The following is a 25,064-nucleotide window of genomic DNA, read 5'->3' as shown; positions in this document are numbered from 1 at the left end:
AGGGAAAACGAGAGAGAGAGGGAAAACGAGAGGGAGAAAGAGAACGAGCCAACTAAGGTGTGTGGTAGACGGCAGAGCCAAACAAGTTAAACGAGAGACGAGGGGATAGAAAGAAATAGAGCAAAAGAGAGAGAGCGCGAGAGAGAGAGAATGAGAGAGAGAGAAACAGGTCGGGCAATAGACGTAACAATCAGCCCATAAAAAGTAATTGGGACTGATGGACAGAGAGGTAGAGGCAGAGAGGAAGTCGTCAGTCAGTACAGAAACCACGGGGGGGGGGGATATTGGGGGGATATGGGGGGTGGGCTCCCTGTGGTTTCTGTTGATGAAGTAAATAATACAGTCAACGAGGGTGAAGGTTAGGGAGAAGGTAAAACAGTGAAATGATGTGTGTCCCGACATGGCCCTTACAGCCACTTCCAGAAAACAGCTCCTATTACAGAAACATAACAGCACTAGGAAGAGGAGGAGGAGAAGAGATAGGAAGGGGGGGTGGGGAGGGAGTAATGGAAGGACAGAGTCTGGTGTCACCCCCTGGATGGTTTTAAAGCGATGCCAATAAAAGCATTGCTGTAGCCATGTTTCTTAACCCCCCCCCCCCCCCCCCACACACACACACACACACACACACCTCCCATGGTGCAGTGCAGTGCTGCTTTTGTCGTTGTAAAGGCAGTACTTACATGATCTCCAGGTTGAGGCCTCATCAGAGACACCTGGTCGTAACCCCGGCGAAACAGAGCCCAGATAGCGTCCAGTTTACCCTGTGAAAGAACAGGAGAGGAAGTGAGTGTTTTGTCCAATCACCAGCTGCGTTTGGATATTTCCCCATTGCTTCACTCATGAAAAGTAAGAAATTATTTTTATACTGAACTGATTATTTTTTGATTATGACATAAATGATCAATAACCTGGCAAAAAAAGAAAGAAAAAAAAGGAAAGCCACATCTGGCTTCCATTGGGAGAGGGCTCTCCAGCCAAAGAGAAGTGTCAACATTGTTCATTCAGTCCATCAGCTGGAGTTCTGTTTTCTTATCTCAATGGGTTTGTACTGTAGTTTCCTGTCCTGTGTTTCTATATCGACGTGAGCTTGTTTCCCTTTCCTGTTGTGTATTATCTTATAACTTCAATGATCAGGATAGTGCAGGGGGGCTATGGTGTTCCACTCCCAGACGGAAGGGACCTGGTTGGATTCCCGATGTCTGCATCATATTTGTACGGGCACCCTAGAGCAAGACACCCCTTATCCCTTCTCCTGAATTTTTCCGAAGTCACTTGGGTGATAGAATGTGCTAAACATGAAAGATATACATATACATATGAACAGTATATCCTTATGGTTTCGGGTTGTGAGCGTGTTTCTTTACCTGTATGGGTGTGTACCATTTCCTGTCCTGAGGGGCCTTCCTGTTGTGAGATTTCTTCGGTTTGGGCTCAAAGGGCTCGTACTCCTGATCGGGCATTTTGACCACGGCGTTCTTGGGTTTCTCCAGCTTGGCGCCCTCTTCGGTCGACCCCTTCCCCCCCCAGCGTACCTGCGGTCAACAAACACTGCAGTGATGCCGGTGCGTAATGCTTTCCAAAACCCCCTCACGTGCTCACTGTTAGTACTTCCATTCATAAATCACCGGACTGGAGACCTTGTCAATCGTGTGATTAGTATGATAAACGCTTGGAGACGATCAGATATAAAGGACCGCGCTGGTCGACCAAACCATAGCGTGCGTGCGTGACCTCATCGGGCACTGGACCGGGCCTTGCGGTCAGTCAGGTGTGTCTTTAGGTCCTCACCTCCATCCTCTTGATGCCCCCGACGCCCCTGCCCCCGTAGTACGAGGCGTCCACGGTGGGCCACTTCTTTTTGGGGAGGCCGTCCTCGTCGTCCGACTCCTGGTGAAACAAAGATCGCTAACCGTCAGCTGCTGTAGATCGTGTCAACAACTTAGCATATCATGGTTAGGGTTAGGGTTAGCATATCAGAACGGTTGCCGCGATGATTAATAACGAGGAGATTCTGTGTTTACGTCGCACAAATGCTAATCGTAATATCAACAAATGTATTATTATTTGGTCATTCAAAGTAGAATAATTCTGCCTGTGCGACTCCCACATTTTCCAGATGGGATTAATAACGTTGGTTTATCCTTACTTATCTGCTTATTGTGTAATCATATCCAAGCTCTGGCACTGTGCTACTGTTGCCTTTCTGTATGTATGTATGCATGCACATGTCAATGTGCAGCATTGCAGTTTTCAGAATTCATGATTTGTCCAAAGCTTTGTTCATGACGTTCGACAAACTAGAACAGATGCTTTGAATAGATTTATGGCGGCCAGATCAGAGAGAACATAAAATCAGTTTCAGCCTCTTCGCTGAAGAATATCTGTCAGGGTGAAGTGCTCTGTCACTCTATGAAAAAATAATGAAAAATGTCCACAGGATCTTGACATACTTAAGATAATAGACAGCATTTCACTCCAGCAATGGATTCAGCCGTGTATATTTCCACCATTTATCATGGGATCAGACCCTGAACACACATGTGCCAGCACATTCTAGTGAAACCTCAACCACGGGCCCAGACTGATAAAGGGGTTCATTGGGTTCACATCTATAATATTCAGATTTTACTTACTGTGTATGCGTGCCAAGTGCACACTATAAGTGTCAGTGTATGTATGTGGTTCTTGAGACAGACAAGATACGGAGATAAACTACATATAGTCTGATAGTTTATTTCTCTCTCTCTCTCTCTCTCTCTCTCTCTCTCTCTCTCTCTCTCTCTCTCTCTCTCTCTCTCTCTCTCTCTCTCTCTCTCTCTCTCTCTCTCTCTCTCTCTCTCTCTCTCTCTCTCTCTCTCTCTCTCTCTCTCTCTCTCAGACTATACATAGGATCTAGTTTCATCAATCTGAGCGAGAGAGACACTCAAAGACTATATTTAATAGTTCTCTCTTTCTCTCGCTCTGTCTGTCTCTCTCTCGTAGACTACACATATATGAAGTTGAAGTGAGTGAGAGAAAAATAATAAGAAAAACTACAATACTATATATAAATATATTTATATATACTGACATTGTCTCTCCCTCCATATTTATATCTAAATTGGGACAGAAAGTGCTTAGATAACTCTTCTTTGTGTTCTATTTCCGCCCCCAGCGTGCCTTGTGGTGTGTTCAGTAAGCGATACACAGCACATGTCGCGATACACGCAAAGTCAACTTCATCAGTACATATATTGTGTATTTGTTTGTGTGTGTTTGTGCGCGCATGTTTGTATGTGTGTAAGTGTTTGCATGCATGTGCATGTGTTTTTGTGTGTGCGCGCATGTGTGTGTGTGTGTGTGTGTGTGCGTGCGTGTATCTTTGTGTGTGTGCGCACATGTGCGTGTGTGTGTGTGCGTGCGTGTATATATGTGTGTGTGCGTGCATGTGTGTGTGTGGTACTTACAGGCTCTGGGGGAGGAGGGGGTGGCGGTTCCTTGATCACCTGAGACGAGAGAAAGAAGACGAGAGGCTTTTAAATCAGAACCAGTACACACACACATGTAGTCACACATGAAGTTCGGCCATCACTACTGGGCCAACATCACTTCACATTGATCTAACACTTATTACTGTTGGTTAAAGGTTGGGATTCAACCTGGAGTGTTGTTACAAGAGTTTCAAGAGTGAATTCAATTTTTAATTCTAGCTGCCTTAGTTTCTAATATAATCAAGAACATCTTTATAGGTCTTGCTCAGAGACACTTAAACACAATTTCCGGTTAGGGTTGTAAATGGGGCTGCTGTCAGCCGACGGAATGTCGTTATGAGGGGCAATGAAATATCATTGGTAATGGTGGGTTGTTAATCGTGATGACGTTATGGTGACATTGGTTGTCCTCTTTGACATGTGTTGTTATGTTGATCGCCTGTTGTCATTGGTGATATTGTGATAGCATTGGTGACAGAGTGTTGTCTTGGAATTGTTTCTGTGACTCACCAAAGTGCAGCAGAGCGGCCAGAACCACCACATGAAGAGCATGGCCAGCAGCATGAACAACACCAGCAGGGTGATCAACAGAATGGTGCCGTCAAACTACACACACACACACACACACACACACACACACACACACACACACACACACACACACACACACACACACACACACACACACACACACACACACACACACACACACACACACACATACATGCCAACATTAATTAACATATCATAAACACAATAGTCGCATTAGTACAGTACTAATAGTGTTACATGCTATTTCCATAGAACCGGGATGTATCCATGTCCTTGCAAATATATTTTATACTTGCCCTTTATTAAAAGAACACACTAATATATCAGTTGTTTTATTTTCAAAAAGTAAACTGATTCAAAAAGAGTCAAATCTGGCAAAGATGTTTTCTATTACAGACGGCCAACTGTAGATCACATCTGGTTTAATTTTTCCGCTGTCAAACGTTTAAATATTGTATTTTTAAGAGTTTCCTTGTAAATCAGCAAGCATCGTTTCTGCTCATCGGTGTTTTAGTTTACCAAATTGAATTGGAAATGGAGGATTTATTGGTTTATTAGATCATAGTTTAGACCGCCAAACAATATTTACAAAAACAAAAAGGTTATAGTCTTGCGACATCCTAGTTAAAGTACCATTTGCATGACAAAGAAAGCAGAGACTAAGAAACATGCAAGTCATATTTAGTTTACACCAGAACATTCAGTATCTTCTAATAACAGTATCGTACCACTGTATCGACAGAGACCATAGAACAGTGAACCCTGTGAGGGTAATTCTTGAAGCAAACACCATTGTTGTCCGATGCCATGAACACGCGTTGCTAATTGCTTTAGCGGGTCTAATTGGGCCTTTTATATCCCAATTCTCCATGGACCCAATCCCGGGATATGATATCATATTGGGAGTGGGGTGTCTCTTCAAAGGGAGGGAGTGGTTGGTTTTGGATGAGTGTGGTGGAGAGAGTGTGAGGGGGTCGAGGATGAGGTTGAATGTATATTTGAACTAGTGCTGTCAAGCGATTAAAATATTTAATCGCGATTAATCGCATCAATGTCATAGTTAACTCGCGATTAATTGCACATTTCTTTATATACTAAATATCCCTTGATTTCGTGCTGCTAGCCTTTTAATGAGATCAGAGTGTTGAGAAGGACAGTAATAAAATATATTTGGTAAGATGGATATAAGAAGAGACCCGCAGTGAATTCAACCCGGTCCACTTGACATCAGGGAGGTGCATGACAGTGGTAGGCCTACCGTAAAACTTCAATAGCCCAGGCTTTTATTTGTTTCAATCACTGAACTTTCGAACAAAACTCTTGCTCATTAAAGGTGGGAAATACTATAACATTTATTATTTAAACCAGCATGAATATTCCTACCGTACGAAGGCCTATACACATTACCAGGCTATCGAATAACACCTACACACACACACGGCGGCGGAGTGGTAATCGGGAGAGCTGGGGTGGGCCGTTAACGTTTCGGGGCTATGGGGCTGATTACTGCGGGATAACAATATTGCGTTTATAAAAGTTTCTTGCAGCGCCGTCCGACAGCCTGAGCTGTGCGCCCACAACCTCTCACTCACTCAACAGCCGTAACACGCAAAAACTGTCAACGTCGCAACCAAGTCGATTTTGTCTAGAGGGGAGTAACTGAGCGGCCCCTTCCGAAGTGGTACAGCCCAGGTGGTCCTTGAACTGCGATTGGTCGGAAAGAGGTAACAGCTAATGACAACATTGAACTATAGTACCAGGCTCAAACAGAGTGACACACAAACACACACACACTTTTAAGGAGTTTTTGTGCGGCGTGCTTGTTGTTTTGTTTCCGGTGTAGCTAGATCCGGTAGGGTTTTGGAGTTTTTCTTAAGTGACTAGTTGTTGCTAGACAGCAGGTGAAAAAACGACAATGTTTGCCAAACCAAAAGAGCGTTAATCGCGCGATAAAAAAATTAACGCCGTTAAAATTGGTTTGCGTTAACGCCGTTAATAACGCGTTAAACTGACAGCACTAATTTGAACGCATTGTCACTTCATCAAGAATGAGAGAAACCATGTTGCTTCATCTGAGAGAAAACATGAGATCCAGGAGGTTTGGAAGAGGAGGATGGACTGATTTTATTATTATTTTTTTCTATGCAATCCGTTCCAAGATTCAGATCTCAAATCGTATTTCTTCAAACCAATAAAGAAATTTCATAATTCAAACAGATTAAGCTATTATGCTATTATGAATACCATGTATTCCTAAAGTGATATTAATCTGAACTTGGACTTAACTAGGAACAGGAGGGATCAACAGATGAAGCAGACCGTGTGCACGAGCATGAGGCCATTACATTGACATTACATGACATTAGCATAGCGTGTACTTACACACTCTGTAGTGGTGACGTGCACGTTACTGGTGATGAAAGACAGACCGTCGTTCATGCTGACTTGCAGATAAATCACTCTGGGAGAAAACCACAGCAAACACACAGGGAAACGGTATCAGAGCAGGACAGTGGTTGGGGTGGTCGACGTCCAGCAGAAAAGGTCCTGGGTTCAACCCCCATGTCTGCAGCCTAACCTGTAAGCATCCTTGAGCAAGATGCCCTCACCTGACCCTTAATGTCTCTGAAATGAGTGCTTTGCTAAATAACCAATGAATGGTAAACACAAATACAATCATAACACAAACAGTACTATGAGGAGCCTGGTGTGTGAGAGCCCCAAACAAGCCCACGTATGGCTGATTTTGTTTTATTATCTGTCTGGCAGGCACTGGGCGTTCTGATATGCCGCGCTGTGCATACAAAACTACTCATGCACCCAGCTTAACCAAAACTACTGAAATTGCTTACAGTAGAGGACTCAATAACACTGAAAAGGAGCTCCCCAACGACCCTGAAAAAGTCCTAACTGGGGAAAATATAAACTAAACTGAACATTTTGTTTGTAATTTTTTACAGTCAGACAGATCCTTCACACAAATTCGGACAGAAATTGTACATTTGGGAACCAAAAACATGGCTGATGTATCAATGTGGATTCCTATCAATAAATGATATGTGCTACGCACTCCAATTCTTCCAAACGCTTTGAGCGATTCAACTTCCTTCTAATCCTCTCGGTGGCCAGTCCAAACCCCAAATGGATTCAAGATGTTTTTTTTCTGTTTTTCACAAAATGGCTTATATTAGGCGACGTCTTTCAGAATATCATTTTAAAACAATTATTTATCATTTAAGGGTTTCACAGCATGAGGAGGGAAATTCAAAACAGTGGCGGAGCGGAGTGAGGTTGAGTGGATCAGGGCTAAACATCCTGCACATCCAAAAGGGAAACATCTTGTTTTGCATCCATCAACAGGGACAAACACTGTTATAACAAGATCCTGCTCGGCCAGATTCAAAACCTCAGGAAGGGCCAAAAGCCCTTTGAGGAACCTAACGGACCACATGTGAAATCCTCAAAATCCCCATTAGATGGCGAGTAGGAGTGGAAACATTTCTGTGATCTTAGTGACCCCAGTGAAACTTGTATCCCGACTCCCGTAAATACACCCACGAGAGAGAGAGAGAGGGAGAGAGAGAGGGAGAGAGGGAGAGAGAGAGAGAGAGGGAGGGAGAGAGAGAGAGAGAGAGAGAGTGAGAGTGAGAGTGAGAGACTAAGTCCACGATGAGCAGCATACCTCATTGACAACAACCAGCTGGGGACTGGGGGTTTTAAACTTCAAAACAGGGTCTGGGCTGTCTGTGTGTGTGTGTGTGTGTGTGTGCCCTTGTTTTTTCGCCGGAGCGCAGCCCTGTTTGCGTGGCTTCAACTAAGGCCACATCCACACTTGTATGTTTCCTCACTGCTAATGTGTCTTCACTACTCTACTTAGAGAACCCTTAAAACTCTTTAGTCTTTTGGAAATGCTGTTGAAATCGTTATGGTTTGAGAAACTCTGGGATGGCCCTTTCGTCTGCACAGGCTGAAACTGAGACTTTTGAGAATGATGGCTTGATGCCCACGTTCACCTCCCGATTTGCTCATATCAATCACGATGGGTCCTACCCTGATTGGTCACGCCCCTGTCACTTGACTCTTTTCCTGGAAGAAAACAAACAACATCTGACTTGACTCACCCCCAGCTAACAGCTGCTTCCTGTTTACCCCCCGCACGTGACCAGTTTACGCGAATGGTCATGTGATATCCGGTGCCAGGCGTGTAGTATAGACTGCGATTATTTCTCAAACTTGTGCTAAAACGTGTGTGCACGTTTGGGTCTGTGTGTGTGTATGGGTTTAAATAGGCTTGGCCCATTTCCTCTGGTAAGAGGATCCCTGTCGCATGCGTGTTGCTGCATACGTGTAACATGGGAGTTCAACTGATGATAAATGATCTCTGATTAGAAAAAGATGGCCGAGGAGATGGAGAGAGGGGGGAGAGAGACATAGAGAGACAGGGGGTGAGAGGGAAAATAACAGCAGCACAGAGAGACACAAAAGATGGGCAGAGAAGGGGATCAGACATAGAGAATATGAGGGGGAGAGAGAGAGGGATATAGGAAACAAACAGCACAGCAGATTAGAGAGAGAGACAAAGAAAGAGAGGGAACTAGACAGGGAGAGAGACAGAGGGGGGAGTTCAGTACTGATTAGAGAGAGCAAGATGACGTTGGTCACTTCAGGATGGCGGGCGGTGAGGGAGTTAGACGACCAGATGAAAGATCCAACACACACACACACACACACACACACACACACACACACACACACACACACACACACACACACACACACACACACACACACACACACACACACACACACACACACACACACACACACACACGTGAGGGGGCTGACTCTTTGTTTGTGTCTGCGCGTCAGAGACTGCGAGTTGGAGCGTGCTGGACGAGGGCGGGGTGAGAGGGGGGGTTTGAGGTAGGGGAGCGTTGCTTCGGCTGGATCTCCCAGAGACCAAAGCGTGCCGTGGGGGGGGGGGCAGGGCTATGAGGTTAGACATTGAGAGGGGGAGGTTTGAGACGCGGTGCCTTCAGGGAAATCAGTTTCAGCTCGAGGTTTATCTTCACGGATCACAACGATTCCCAAAAAGGAAAAACAAGTTGGGAAAGAGAGAAACAGAGACCTCTATGCACTTCAGAGGAGCACATAGTGTACCCCTGGTTTATGACCCTGTTCCTGACATTGACAGTGGGTTTCGACAGCCTCCGAGGTCAGCAATCATCAACCCTGGCTGGTGAAATATCTACTGTTTACTTTAAAAGTCTCTCATCCTCTTACTCTACACTCAACTTTCAGTAGTGTTTATATTTACTTCAAGCTAATTTATAAATCAAGAACGGCAAATGGGAGAGGGACGACGTGGAGGGAATTGAACTGCTGGACTAGCTTTAAAACGATTCTGCACAGAAGTTTGCACAGAAGTTCTCTCTCTTTCTCTCTCTATCTCTCTTTCTCCCTCTTACGCCATCTCTGCTACATCAACAGCTGGCCACACACCCACACACACCATGGCGTTACACTAAAAGTGTCAGAGAAACCAAACCCTCTCTCGCACTCGGACGTCAAAATGAACCGCTGAAGAGACTACTAAAAGGGGCACTTCAATTATATTTTTAAGAACTTTTGGGGCATTGCAATCACGATCTTTATCGTGTGACACAATTTTTAGGCAATAAAATCCATTTTCCTTGTACATTTCTGTATGACATTTCCGAGGGTAAACAAACATACTCTCCAAGAGAGTCCCAAGCCAATTCACCAGCGTACTTACTTCCCGATTTCCCCGATGACGGGGGCAGGACACAGCAGGTAGGTGTCCTCCACCTGGGCTGGTTTCTCATCTGGCAAGGGAGGGGGAAGGAATGAACAAACATCTGGATAAATAACCATTCCTTTTCCAAATCCAATCCTTATGGCGCCTCTACATGGCATTGTTCACATTGTACCCAGTGCCCACGTGTATCTGTTTCGCAAAACAGACCCTTAAGGTATGAATTGTCTGTGAGAAGGTACCTGTGCAAACAAGCTTAGTCTACTGCCTAATATTGTACATCTTTTTTTTTATTTAACATTTAAATCCATTTTTTATCCATTGTCATATTTGTATAATCTAGTTCTATATGCTTTATTTATAGACTAACCAATCAGCGGTCTGGCCATATCACTCGACCCCTGCAGTGCGGTCAGAAAACATAGGTTTAAGACTAGCAGTCTGTAGAATCCGGTACGGGCATTACAGTACTCCCTACCGTGGAAACATTGATGTATTCTACCGTTATCCCCTAATGTTTCATGTTCATTTGAGAACTGTGTCACCAAGTTCATAATGTGTGTGAAGTACATCCATTCTGGACTGGTGGGGAAATACAGAGTTCCCATAGTGTGTGCAGCAAGTGTGTTTATTGCACTGCACAGTAAGGTCATGATTTACTTACTTATAGTAATGGTGTCATTGACTTTGAAGCTGCAGAGCACCTGGTCGATATTTCGCGCATGGAGGAAGCCATTGCCTCTCACCACCACTTGAAATGATTCTGAGGGTGACATTTTTTACATTGTGAAGTCGAAAACATTGTAACAATAATATCCAGAAAGACTTAAAGTCAGAGGAAATACCAGTGACATTCAAGAACTCTTTGAATGAAGACACTTGATACCCAATTACCGAGTGACCACTCAAACCCATAAACGTTAAATACTGTGCTTTTTAATTCTCTAGACTATGACCTCAATCATTGCAAAGTTACACATTAAAAATGCACCATAGCCACTCACATCCAGCTTACAGATTTACAACAGACTAACTGCGAGGGCTGAGAGGAACGTAAGACTGTATGTGATGTGTGTGGGATGTCTTCAACAGAGAGGACCCAGGGGGATCCTGCTCTTCAACAAACTGCAATAGCAGATGTGCGCTTCCCACATGTAAAAAGATGTGGTTGGAATTAGGTCAAGAGAATACGTATTTTGGTAAAGGATTTGGTGTTTAATCAGCGCTTTTATGATTCCACCACCTCTTTAACATGCTGAATTCAAAGCAATTAATGTCCCCTCCTGATTATCTTTCCCCTCCTCGTTGTAAATATAGCAGTAATCCACTGGTATTTTCCAAACTACAGGAAACTTCTGAACGGCAAGAACATTGACAGTGTTCAAACGAGGTTGCGTAACGTGTTATTCCACTGCTCTATCCCCTGTTAAAGTTTTTCTTTGTCAAGGCAGAAAAAGCTTGGATTATTGACCATAGCCTTTCATTAACAATAATCTTTCCTGTGTAGCAGGGCTCAGAACTATTTCTGCTTAGAAGACCTATCAAAGACCTAGCAACCTAATCGTGGTAACCAGACAATTGAAATATGATGGGGACGATATGCCCTAAATATTACCTTCAACTCCATACTATAATACTACAATGTATTGTCCTTCAACTGGATCGGCTCTAATAATTCATAACTCTAGCATTCAGAGAGCTACACCTACTATGTGTGTATGTACACAAGAAATGTGTCTTTGTACGGCTGTGTCGTACTGATGGGATTTCTATCATTGCATTTCAATCCGTGGTTCCTACTCACCTCCTGCACACACGCTGGACGGCTCAGCCGCCAAGATCTCAATGCAGGACTTCTTAATGATCTGGAGGAGAGTGTGTGAGAGAGTGTGAGAGAGAGAGTGAAAGAATGAGAATCAGACTCTGAGAGGTATCCTATTTTCAAGCTCAACACATCAACTCACACCGTGGTGTTGTACTATATCTGTCTGATAAGCTTAACCCTCTCTCGGATGCTGGCAACAACTGCTGCCCAGAAGGAGCTCAACACGTCCACACCCATCTCGCCGCTGGTTTCCCTTTGTAGTGACGTGAAAGAGTATTCTAAAAGGCCCTTTGACGTATTAAATGCCACTTGCGTTCAGAGCAGAGGGGACCGTTCACTAACTTGTTGGCGGAGGCTCTCAAAAACATAGGATTTACCTTTAAGACATATTACCACGTTGATTTTGGGTTCATGCCCATTTAAACGATGTAACATGTGTGTGGGTGGGGGGGTATTCTGGAAGATAAGTAATACCAAAATGCCTCCTTCTAACTCTAACGTTTGAATCCTTAAATCATTCCTCTTCCTTTTTGCGGCTCTCATTGTTACAAATGCGGCCGCCTGCTTTTCTGCTCAAGCTCATGAGTGAATTCTCCATTTGTGCTCTTTGACACTACAGTAAATGCTTCCTTCTGGGATCCCTGTGAAACAAAGGATTAAAATGAGTTGGTGGTTCTTCCTGTCGTATACAAATAAAAAATCCTGATTTAAGACCACCGAGAGGATTCGGGTGGCTCAATCCATCCCCCGTACAACGTTTCATCCAGATCCCAACTCTTCGTTCTCATTGTGTATTCAACACAGATGGAGAAATAAGACAACTCCATGAACTTCTAACACACAACATTCATAACTGCCAAAACGGGGTGGTGGGGGAAATGTTTGGAATGAATAATCTTTGTCAGTAGCCGTAACGGCGAAAGATACGAGTGTATCTGGTAAAGTTATAAGCGTTTGTAAAATCGGAATAAGAGTTGGACTCTGCGCCACATTGCTACATTAAATCGTATAGACGCCGTCACTCACCTTTTGTAATGCACTACAGATGATATGGTTTAAACATAGGCAGAGGGACTTCTTAAATGGCTACATACTCGGTGCATTTTTTTTCATTCACTCTGGTTTATTTACCGAGTCGATGACCCCTCGGAGGGCTTGGAATCCTCCCAACACAGGAAACACATGCTCGATTGTGTCTGCAATGGTGGCCAGCTAGGAGCGAAAGATGTAGAGAGAGAGGTAGAGAGAGAGAGAGAGGGAGAGAGAGAGAGAGGGAGAGAGGGAGAGAGAGAGAGAGAGAGAGAGGGAGAGAGAGGAAGAAGGTATGTAGAGCAGAAAGAGTAAGAGACATAGTGGATAAAATATGATTAGATGAAGCGCATGTTTACTCTTACAACCATGCAAATATAAAACCAGAACCCATTATCTGTAATACCACTATTCACCCGTGAAGACATCAATTACAGGGACATGTATATGTTTGTCCATATATGATTGTGTGGTTGTGTGTGTGCGTGCGTGCATGTGTCGACTTGGGTGGGAACAACCCTTAATGACCTCTACATTATGCTAAATCATATAATAGGTACATTTACAATCAATGCAACGGCCAACAAATCATTATCACAGGAGTCATTCTAGCCGAAACATTACAGGGGTCAAAATCCAGGTTGAATCAGAAATGCAAGAAGCCGAAACATCCTGGTCATCTCGAGGTAATGGTTTGAATAATACTGAAATTCTAGACATAGACTCTGACCAATCTGGGAGATAGGCAGCCAAACCGATCCAAGAGGCCCCTTAGAAAAATGGACGACATTCTTCCTTGGGATTGGCTTGGTAGTTCAGGAAGTGTTTAAATTATAGGTTGGGATAAACTGCAAGTGGTGAGAACGTACATGCGGTAACACGATGCGCATTCGATCAATGCATAAACCATCTTGCGTATCTGCCTTCTCGATTAAGATGTGGTTGTCCCGCTCGCAGTGTTTTGTACATCAAGTTCTTCTTGTGAAGCCTAAGGGCATAAACTAAGTGTGCCGCTCATGTGTAGAACGTATTTATTCACACATACACACTAGGAGGTCGGGGTGTGGTGTTGGGGACATCAGTTAGCGATGACAGGCCTCTGCATGTGGACACGATTTCACGAGATAGCGTTGAGCTCAGTTCCAAACCAGACTTTTCAAATGGCATTTATTCCAAAGTATCTTGAGGCCATTTTTAAAAAGACCAGCGGTAAAGTTGCCCTCTTTAGATTAATTAGCGGTTTGTGCAAATTAAAATGCTTCTTAAAATTGATAGTTAATCTACTTGGGACTTAATGTATGGAACATGAATTGAATTCAATTGTCTTTTGGCTTACCTGAGTCTCGTTAAATTCTTTCACTCCAACGCAGTAAACAATGGCACCAAGAGACCTGGCCCTCTCCGCCTGTTGGTAAAGAAACATGTACAGTCGTTATCTTTGTGGCATTAAAACCGAATTGTTGGTAAATGTTGGGCAATGGATACCTTAGAAGAGTCGGTACAGTAGACAAAAGTACATGGTTAGTACATGAGGAGAGAGTGAGGAGTAAGATAGACAGGCCAGTAGAATATTGTAGAGTTGGAACAGTAGTAGAACAACAGAAGAGATTACAGTAGAAAATAGATGAGTTAGAACCATAGCACAGAGTACTGTAGTATATAGTAGAGATAGAACAGTAGAAGAGAGAACAGTAGTATATATTAAAGTAAGAGCAGTAGTAGAGAGTACAGTATTGTATAGTAGAGTTAGAGTACAAAAGATAATAGAGGGTTAGCACAGTAAAGTTAGTAGATCGGTCCTATAAGAGAGTTAATACAGAGCTGATATATTCGGTCATTAATCCTTACCTCCTGCTGAGCATCCCTGAGCTGATGTTCCTGCAGCTCTCCGTCTGTCAGTGCAATTATAACACTGGCCGTCCCTTTGGAGTAACATGCCACACGTTAAAGAGGGAAATATCATTGATCGTTCTTCTATGTCGTCCATGTCGTTCTGTGTGTGTGTGTGTGTGTGTCTGCGTGTATCTGTTGATGAGTCTTTCAGAGAGCTTACCTATGTTCTCGTGGTATATCTGCTGGTTTGCCTAGAAGTTAGAAGATAACAATACAGTCAGAAACCGTATGAGGCAGTCAAGATCTAATTAACATTTAGCACAGACACTTTAATCGAGAGCGAAATACAAGTGAGACTGAGAATCACAATGAGTTAAGTTAAGGAGTAATTGTCCCCAAGGGTCTATATTCTGTGTGTCGCGCCCTAGCTAGCAGATGTTCGTTATGTTCTCCACCCAAACCTACCAGCATCAGACCCTGGTCCATGCAGGTGTCTCCACCAGGGATCTCTCTATGCAGGGCGTTCAGCCCCTTTCTGATCTCCACCCTGAGGGAGGAGGTGAGCATAGGAAGCATTTTTGGTCATTGTCTTGTTATTAATCCGATAGAAATTCCTATCAAAGTCATTGAGCTTGTGAGCCTGTGGGGACACGCAGGCCTGGGAACCAGACAAATCTGCAAGCTCATGTTGCTCTGGCATATGTGTCTGGCCCCCCTCCCGTTCAGACAGATTTCCAGCAGACCTGGCCCGAGTCGGACCAATCACAACCGTTTATCTGATATGGGGTGGGCTTAATAGGATGACTGAGCAGAGAAGCACCATATGGGAGCACAGCTGAGGCATTTTTCTCAACAGCCAAGATTGGCTGGTACATATTCTGCTGATTGTTTGTTGGTCTATCCGATTGCGTCTGGAGGCATTTTTGTCTGCGCCTGTTAATAATGCCTCGTGGAAAACACGTTTGCGAATTGGTCTGGCTATCTGAGGAAAAGTGGGTTTGATTGGTCATGATATGTTCTGTAATGACGTGAACCTGTTCTCGGTCAGCTTCATGATGGTGACCGCGTCAGAGGAGAAGGTGATGAAGGACATCCTCAGCATTGGGCTGTAGTCAGAAAACAAACCAAAAAGGTTGAAATAAATAAACAGACAACAATCACCTCATATTGAAAAGGGAGGCCGTAGTTTTCATACATTTGTCAATATGTTGTTTTAAGCCTATTACTGTAAACATCCCCAAAGGAAATATTAATTCCCTTCTTTTTAAAGACAATACTATATGATTCTGTAAGTGATTTAATCTGTATGTATGGAATGCAGGCACACAATCTGTTGAGGGAAATGCTGCCTATGGGACACGCTGTCACCAATAAACAACATATGTGCTCCAGCGAAAAACAGCACAAAAATACAACTTTTCCACAACAATCGCATTTTTGTTTCATAACAAGATTAAGGATGAAGCTATGCTGGATTTGTGGACCTGGCTCTTCCTTCTCTCGGTCTCTCTCTCTTTGTGTGCGGGTGTGTTGGTGGTTCTGAGTTTATTCGCGTGTGAGTGCATGCAAAGACATTTTCACAAAAGCGCTCACCCAAATAGGAACCCTGAGAAAAACAAGCGTGTGTCTGTCTGTGTATATCCTTGTGTGGATGCCTTCTAAATAAACATCAGAGAGGAGCACTATAAACAAACAGTGCGGGAGAGATTGCTCATCTGTTTTACTGGAGAGGCTTTCAATCCCACAAGACGCGAACCGGGCCACGTGGCAGCCAATGTGTAATCACTAACGCTTTTTGGGGGGGAGCTGTTTATGGTCTGCTATCGAAAGCCAAGGATTCCAAAGCTGAATCTGTCTTGAAAATATTATTTGTTATGCAATGTTCATATATTCATTTAGTCTCTTACCGAGAATTCTATTTGGGGCTTTGATTTTGGAGTAAATCGTGTTTCCATGCATAGACTATGGAGATCTCTTTGTCTTCAAGATTCTTGAGATGGAAATTTAGACCAGACTTGTTATGAAGCTGGCTTTGTTGAGAGACGACAATCTTCAACACCTTAACGACTATCACCTTGGTTCCCGCCTGACTATCTTCATGCATATTCCCTCATGCCATCAGCCAAATAACAGTCGATGACGTCAATGCTACTACCATTAGTGGCTAAGTGAAAAGGCTCAGTCTGAGAGTGGTGACACATGGTCGTAGACCCGCGATGCAGTGGTGATGAAATGGCTTAACATATGGCTTCTCCTCCAAGATGGTTTGTTGATTGGAATAATTGATGTGTGTGTATGTGCTTCCATTCAAGAGCTTCCTTCGTTGTAAACGATTCCTCAAGTCACAAACAAATGTAGAAAACTTGCTCTCTGATCAAATTGAATCCAAAAGAGAGTGTGTATATATAAAGGTATAGAGTGTGATTGATTAGGCTTATAATAAGTGTACATTCATTATATATATTGTAGCTTACCTTTTGAATTTCTCTGCCAGGTTTTCCACAAAGTAATAGATATCGTCCCAATGGTCCATCACACTGCCGGACCTGACACACACACACACACACACACACACACACAGATAACCGGTATTTAGTCTATTAGAGAACAGAACAACGGGTCAGATCCTGGTTCATTAAGGAGCCCATGGGGGTTGGGATGAGAGGAAAGGATGTGGGGGGACCCTGGGTGGTGAGGTTTACGACACTGCTTAACCGGTCCCTGAGGGCCCAGGAAACACACTCCCCAGGGGCCTCCATTATAAACACACACTAATATAAAAAGCTACCGGGAAATACCCTGTAGGTTCTGCCCCCACTTCGGCTGCACACACTGGTGTTTGGGTTTGAGAGGTAATGTTTGTCAGTGTGTGTGTGTGTGTGTGTTTGTGTGTGTGTTTTGGTGTAAGATGTGAGTGTGTGTGTGTTTTAGAGGAAATTAGTGTGTGTGTGCTTGTGTGTGTGTGTGTATGTGCGTGTTTGTGTGTGACTGTCGAAACAGAAAGAAAAGATTGAGTGTGTGTGCTGGGGCGAAGGACAGAGGATATGTGACTCTGAAAGTCTTGGGGAATAGAGTCCAGCAGATGTGGACAGGCACAGAACGACTCACAAGAAACGGTGCTAAACAAAGCCATCTCTTAGGACATAACATATCTATTTTTACATGACCTGTTCTGCTTTAAATAGCCTCTTAATAATGACTCATTGTGTCATTAGACTTACAGCACTTTGTGTCTTCTGCATTCTTTTTTCGTCACATTAGTATCACAAGATTTAATACAAAGAAGAACCACAAGTACCACTGCTGCATTTTTGTCATAAAAAGGAAATCTGTTTTATTTTTACAGTTGAATTAAAGAGGAGTTGACCCAAATAATTTCCACAATATCTGCTCATATTTATTCAATTTGATCTGATGTTTTAAGACAAGCAACAAAATTAGTCAATTGAAGTCAATTGAGTTGACTTTTTCAGTTTCACTTTGCTAAAGTGAGTATAGTCCTGTTCCAGATAAACCCAACGCCCTTAGAGACACACTTAAAAATATAACACCCATACAGACGTTTCCTGCAGGAAAGATGCTGTTTTGTATCTTGGTCATCTCATCTTTACACAGTAAAAAAAAAACCTTCAACATTAATATTTGAAGTCCCTACTCATCCATTTTGAACATGTGAAGTCGAGAGGTTTCCAGGGCTTTTGCTTGGCCTGCTTGGACTAGCTTACACAACTCTGCATCACTCAACTTCTTACAAAAGCAGTGGGGATTGACAAGACATTGCAAAAAGTGTTTTTCTAATGACAAGTGCACTACTCTTTTGCCTCCATCATCCAGACTCTGGGGTTTTCAATGTGGCTGATGAAGCAAAGGCAAAGGACAAGACCTTACAAGCTCAACAGAATATTTTTAGAAAAGTGTGAGGGAGGACAAGTGGGCTTGTTTTTTCACTTTGGTGTTTAAAAGAATCTGCAGCGTGAGCAGTATGGTCTGAAAACACTCGGTTACAGACAAACATCCACTTGCCTAACCACAACATGCCCAATCTGTATATCTCTCTCTCCTCCTCTCCCTCTCTCTCTCTCACACGCATACACACACATGAACACACACACACACACACACACACACACACACACACACACACACACACACACACACACACACACACACACACACACACACACACACACACACACACTCCCACACACACACATAAGACCGATGGATAGGACGGTCTTTGCCCTGAGGGAAGTCTTTATGGGTACCGATTAAAAAAACAAAAGAGCACACTAAGGATTCAATGACTCAAACCATCACCAGCCATCCTCCATACAAACCTTTCAATGACCATGCAGACACATATGTAGAAGTTCTAAATATTTAACATGGGCCCACATTTAAAGTCCAAGACTTTTCAGTGTGCATAAGTTATACGTGTTCTTTTTGAATCACAAAGGGTCATGTTTGCGTTGGAACATGTCGCAGCTCTGAGGTATAGCATGTAGCTGTGGGACGAAGACTTAGCTTGCAGTTTTCTATCACCTGTCCAAACAGAGCAAAGAGGAGAGAGAGAGAGAGAGAGAGAGAGAGAGAGAGAGAGAGAGAGAGAGAGAGAGAGAGAGAGAGAGAGAGAGAGAGAGAGAGAGAGAGAGAGAGAGAGAGAGAGAGAGAGAGAGAGAGAGAGAGAGAGAGAGAGAGAGAGAGAGAGAGAGAGAGAGAGAGAGAGAGAGAGAGAGAGAGGCCCATTTTCTTATTAGGTCCTCAAAGGAAATGGAAAGGTTTTAATGTGGCGTTTTCCTTCTGATCTAATAATAATGGCATGCTTACAGTTCAGAGTGTTTTGCTTGTTCTTGTAAGTTACCTCAAATGGAGCATGTTTACCTTGCGAGTGAACTCTGACAACTGTTTTTGAACCCAAAACTGTAGCCACATAGACCCACAAGTCTAAGTCAGTTTCTTATTTGACGCTTTGTAATCGCTGAAACAATGAACTGTTGTGTACTGTGTGCTATTGGTGGAAGGTTAAAAACGAGACAAAGAAATGGAAATTGACCGAAAAAACGGCAAGAAAGCGCGATCAGAGAATTGGGTTTACAGGGTAGACCTACGGCGCAAAGGAACTGACTATGATGACAGGAACACATTTCAGACTTGAAAGTTACATAAACAAACCTTGACATGACTCAAAACTGATCCCAAACTGATGTGGGTTGTTTTTAGCTTTAGTGTATATCTTTGAGATGAACTATCTCATTTGTTTTTTTTAGATCACACTTTTTTGTTTGGATTCTGTTATCTGCTACCACTCAAAATGAGAACATTAATAATAAAAGTTAGTGTTCTATCAGATGCAATTAAAAAAACTTTGGATGAGCGATTTCTTGCAAATCCACGGGGGAAATTTGCAAGGGGAAGAGGGGGGAGGGGATTATCACGGAAGAATTGTGACCGTAAGGGCTGAAACTCCCCTGATGATCTGTGTGTGTGAACTTCTCAAACCACACAGCTCGAACACAGTCCAAACTTCAACGACAAAGAAGAAGATGAAAGAATCATGGACAGGGGCTCAATGCTGGGTAGAAACAGCTCCTCTGATTGTGATGACCAATCCAAGTTCTTTCTTTTGTTGCTATGAGCTCCTGAATGCATCTATAAGATGGTCTGAGACTTTGTAGGAAGGTTTATTAGCAAATGGCTGAGGGGGAAATAACACTCTATATTTCTTGTTTTCACTAGGGTGGACGGAGTAGTTTGTGAGCACAATGTTGAACTCCAGTGGTTTTCCTTCACGAATGGGATGGAAGGAAAATTATGCTAAGTACAGTAGGTGAATTTATGATAGGAAAAAACATACACAGACCATAAGAATGAGAAGATTGAATGAAACAGAAGAGCGAGAGAAAGATAATCAAAGAGAGAGAGAGATGGATACACCTGGTGATTGATATGGCCAAGTCACGTGCCAGTGATCAAAAAAAGGAAACTTTTACATGAAAAAGCAGCTGGTACCAAACTCCCTTAGCTAGTCCTGTTGAAGCAACCATGTGACTCCCTGCTGACTGAGCCATGTCAAAGCCAGACCAGTTCCAGTACAACGCTATGTGGGATAAACCTCCGTCAACCTGTGGCTTCAAAAGTCCCTCAACTCTCTTCTCACCCTTTAGTGTTTTCTCAAGGACAGACCTGTGGCCTCCCCAGCATTCCACCCGGGCCCACTCGAACCACCCAGCCACCGACAGCCAATGGCCCCGTTCAACTGCCTTAGCCCGGACACATGTTAAAACCGCTAACCTACTTTTCAACAGATGTAGCTGTTGGTGGGAGAACGGTTTTACTTCTGGAGCACAGTTGGGCGGTTGGACTCTCACTGCAGCCTCTCGCTGCTTGGAAAATAAAAATTGTACTGTAGAGAGGACACCATTTCATATGCTGCTTATCAAGGGACCAGAGTGAACAGGATTGTGCAAACACATGTTGCCGTGAGCGGCCATGCCAATAAGGCCGAAAGTTGTTCAGTTCTGCCAGCTAGTTCAAAGGGCTTCTTAGAAACCATAACTGTTTGTTGTGGTCGGTTCCCCAGTGCCCCTGGGGAGACCCGACATTTTGGACATTAAAACATGGCTCCCCTTTTCCATCTGCCAAGAATCATAGCCAACGAGAAACCTTTGTTCCCTCTAGAGATGGACCAATATGTGTGGGAGTGATGTGTATACCCTCATAGCGTGTATGAGAAAGTTAAGAACCATGCGGAAAAGAGCATTCCAAAGTTAGGAGGGCTCCTGGCGTGTTTAAATTGTTTATGATGCACAGCTGCAGCCCTGGCATCGGTTTGCCTGGACATCAGCACCATGATGTATTGCTCCTAGGGTGCCAACAGATGACTTGATCACAAACCACAAAAAACATATTTGACCATTACTGTTAACATAGTCATTAAGAAAGAGAAGCAAGGGATGGTGAAATTGGGCAATAGTGTTGAATAAGGCAAAGGTGATTATTTAAAATAGCATTTTAGGAGTAAATGTATAAACAACTAGAAGAATTCATTGCCGATTGGAATCCTGGGCTGGTTAATATAATAAATAAGGACGGAGTGAGGTAATGGGAACTGCTAAGGAGAGCCAATAAGGGGAAGAGAGAGAGGAAGAAAAACATTGTCAGATTCTCTCGCTCTCTCTGCACATTATCATTAATATTGCCATGAAATGTAATCTTGAGTGAACTTTACAAACCTCAATTGGTGTGAAAATTGACTCAAATCAGGGAGCAACTGACTTAATGTTCATCCTTTCAATTTCAGAATTACAGTTAATATCACATTGCATTACAGCAGCAGTGCAATTTCTCTATAATTCGTTGACCCCAGGAAATGACAGATGTGTCTTGTAGATATGCAAGCTTTGGGAATAGCTACACCTAAAACCATGTCTTTGGCTGGTTACCACTCCATAATAAACAGTGCAAGGCTCCACAGTACTCCTGAATCATCAAGGGCAGGGGTTTGATTGAAAACTGGATGGTTTTACATCAACGCTGGCCTCTAGCCCTGAGAATGACTGGCTTGCTACGTGTCCATGAATGACAATTTTACAACTAAAGGGGAATGGTGTGAGCCAATACCCAAATGCTGGAAATTACGTCTGTGGCTGCTAAGCTTCGGTAATGTAGCCATCATCGGTTGGCATGACTCGTCTTGCTGCATCAGCAACTGACTAGATGGGGGATTTACTGTAAAAGGAGAAGAGGGGAGAGACATCGAGATATATGACTCAAGATACCGCTATACAGCTGCGGTCCAGGCGTAAAAATAATATTCTGTGGCTTCCAAAGTCCCTCAACTCTATTCTCACCCTTTAGTATAAAGGCAAAGTACAAATTATTTGTAAAATTGGCATTCTTGGACACATAGCAAGCCACTGATATTCTGTTGGAATTGCTTGGTTTGAATGGTTGGAGTAGAAAATGTCCCGAAACATTTAGTATCATCCAACTATATTAAGATGTTTATGCTAAACCAACAGAAAAAACAACAACATTACCAAAGGTACACAGGATTCATTGCCCGGGACACAAAAACAGAAGATCAAACTTTGTTTGCAAACTAACTTTAAAAGTTGATTTGCAAACGTTAAAAGAGGAGTAGGTTTGGAAAGCTTTAAAATCGTACAACTTCCACACAAGAAAATAAAACAAATCTCTAACCTGGTTACACTCAGTTAGTTCCACATGACTCTCATGACATCATTCAAACCTCCCTCCCCCCAGTGAGGGCCATGGTTCTCCGGAGCCTACACAGTATAAATGGCGTCTCTGGGTTTCTTTACGAGCCACCAGAGGCTATCGGATCAAAGCCTCATTAGAGCGAACTTCACCAACCTCCTTGCCACTGGCCATAATAATGAGGCCGGGCCTTGCAGCGTTCCTCTTGATGCCCTAATGTAACACTCAGTTACAACACCCAATCACTCAGACTGCTACATGTTCCCTCAGCCCAGTGAACCTCTGGCTGGGAGGGCTTAACCCGACAGAGGTTATGATTTTATGCCATACACATAAAATCTTCTGACTATACATCCTAAAATAACATAAGCCATTGTCCAGAGCATGGGTACTGTATACCATGATGCATATATAAACATTCTCAGCAGTGGGACTCAAAACCTCTAACCCTGGCTGTGATGATGCAATGCCATGAGTTATATCAGTGACATTAGTGCGACAGGAGACAAAGGGACACGATGGCTATGAAACATTAGGGATGGAGTCCATGACCTTCTGGCTACAGCACCCAAGCCACTACTACACTCTACTGTGTTATTGGCAATGACCCGGGTCTACCAGTCTTGTAGTGCCACGTGTGTGTGTGTGTGTGTGTGTGTGCGTGTGCGCGTGCGTGCGTGTTTGTTTGTGTGGAAAGCAAGGGGTCTTTAATTACTCATTTTTCTGGAGTGCGTAAATGTCTTTAGTCAGCAAAAACTGAACTTCCTGATTCTCTGCCAGCCTAACAATAGAGATTGACCAATAAAACGTGTTCTTCTTTAGTAACAACATGTGTTGGTTCTCATGGATGAAAAACAACCCATGATTCTTCTAACATCTGGGGAGCATGATATGCTTTATGCCCCAAGAGGAAAAGAGACGAAGAAGAATTTCGAATCCTTCTCAGTGTGCATGTGTCTGGGTTAAAATCTCACAATAACCAAGTAGGATAAGTTATTCTTTTGTGAACCCTGAGAACCTTGTCTCATGCTAATAGTCCATATAGGCCATAGGCCAACTTGTTGGTAGATAGTACTGCTATGGGTATGATATACTATATAAGGCATATAGTGACTTTGGGTGTACGGTTCTGCTGAGCGGCGAAGCCTCTTCTAAACTATTTTATTTTTTGCTCATGGGTAGAGCTGGTTTCTGCTTAGGTCCGGCGTTGCACACGCCGCCACAACCACAACATTTTCCGCTGTGGGCAGACAAAATGAAATGAATGAATCGGTTGCTGAGGAAGAACATTGGTCCCTAAGGAAAAGAAGGAGGCTTTGGGGGAAGATAAAAAAAAACTAAACGCCCTGCAAGTGCTGAACTGATTAAATTGGATCAAGGCGAGGAAGTTAGTTTCATTTAGCCATGCAACATTTTGCGTAGGTAAACGGTTGAACAACAACAACAACAGCAACAACAACATGGGCATGTTAAAATGATAATTTCAGTATGCACATTTTGTGCAGCATGTGTTTCCATCAGAGCGTCATCCGCACACGCGTACAGCGTCCGATACTGAGCAGGCAAAGATGTAATGATGGGCAATCCAACTCCCAAACGGATTTTTCTAAATCATGATAAAATAAGAGCTTTTGGCAAGTCTGACTTTTATAATATTTGCAATAAGAAACTACGAATATTAACATTTAACACTTATTTTTGTTTTATATTGGCACTATGTTAGCACAGGTTAAATCCTAAATCACCTCTCTATTTGTATCGATGACGAAAATTTGACTACTTACTTATCAAGCACGAAATAGAGGTCAAAGGCCCCCTGGCACGAGCTCTCTTCCTCCTCTTCGTCAGGGGTCTCGGGCTCAGCTCGTGCAGATGGCGACAAGAGCAGGAATAATCCCATAAAGACGAGCACAATGGACATGCTTTTCGTAACACGTGCCATGTTTTTTCATTTAAAGAATAAGACGTCTAATCCTTGGAAAAAATACTTGCATTGAGATATAGGTCAACGCCTTGTCACATTACAAAGGTAGTTTAAAATGTACATTGCATAGGCAATGTAAGGTCGACGAGTGGCTCCAGGAGAAAGCAGGTAATGGACTTTTATGTGGATCGGATTTCAGTCATTTGAATAAGTCAAACATGACTCAATTAGTTTTGCGCAACGCCTAATGGTGAAATGAGATGACAACAAAGTTTCCTGTAAAAAAACTAACCACAATCCACGCGGGTACCGATTTTAAAATTCTGAAGAAAAATGTTGACAAAAACCAATCCAGTGATAGAAGGGTAAAGGAGGATGATTAACAAAGTTGTTTTCTACCAATAACAGGCGAATGGAAATGGGTCATGCGGA

At 43.2% G+C, this 25,064-nt stretch overlaps 1 protein-coding gene across 1 annotated transcript in view; it reads right to left on the bottom strand.

The window, feature by feature from the left end:
• The window catches only part of antxr1c (ANTXR cell adhesion molecule 1c), a 27,548-nt gene extending 2,484 nt beyond the window's left edge, over positions 1 to 25,064 (bottom strand). Inside the window, 17 exon segments of the mRNA XM_079757016.1 lie at positions 684 to 764; positions 1,368 to 1,535; positions 1,792 to 1,890; positions 3,450 to 3,488; positions 3,984 to 4,079; positions 6,408 to 6,486; positions 9,802 to 9,871; positions 10,466 to 10,564; positions 11,606 to 11,666; positions 12,758 to 12,838; positions 13,992 to 14,060; positions 14,504 to 14,577; positions 14,709 to 14,739; positions 14,954 to 15,035; positions 15,523 to 15,594; positions 16,963 to 17,034; positions 24,493 to 25,064. Of these exon segments, the coding sequence (XP_079613142.1) occupies positions 684 to 764; positions 1,368 to 1,535; positions 1,792 to 1,890; positions 3,450 to 3,488; positions 3,984 to 4,079; positions 6,408 to 6,486; positions 9,802 to 9,871; positions 10,466 to 10,564; positions 11,606 to 11,666; positions 12,758 to 12,838; positions 13,992 to 14,060; positions 14,504 to 14,577; positions 14,709 to 14,739; positions 14,954 to 15,035; positions 15,523 to 15,594; positions 16,963 to 17,034; positions 24,493 to 24,650 (1,431 nt within the window). The 5' untranslated portion in view covers positions 24,651 to 25,064.

Source organism: Pollachius pollachius (assembly GCF_949987615.1).
Source record: "Pollachius pollachius genome assembly, chromosome: 19".
Taxonomy (NCBI): domain Eukaryota; kingdom Metazoa; phylum Chordata; class Actinopteri; order Gadiformes; family Gadidae; genus Pollachius; species Pollachius pollachius.
Note: the sequence above shows the minus strand (reverse complement) of the source record. Positions and strands in the feature narration are given on the sequence as shown.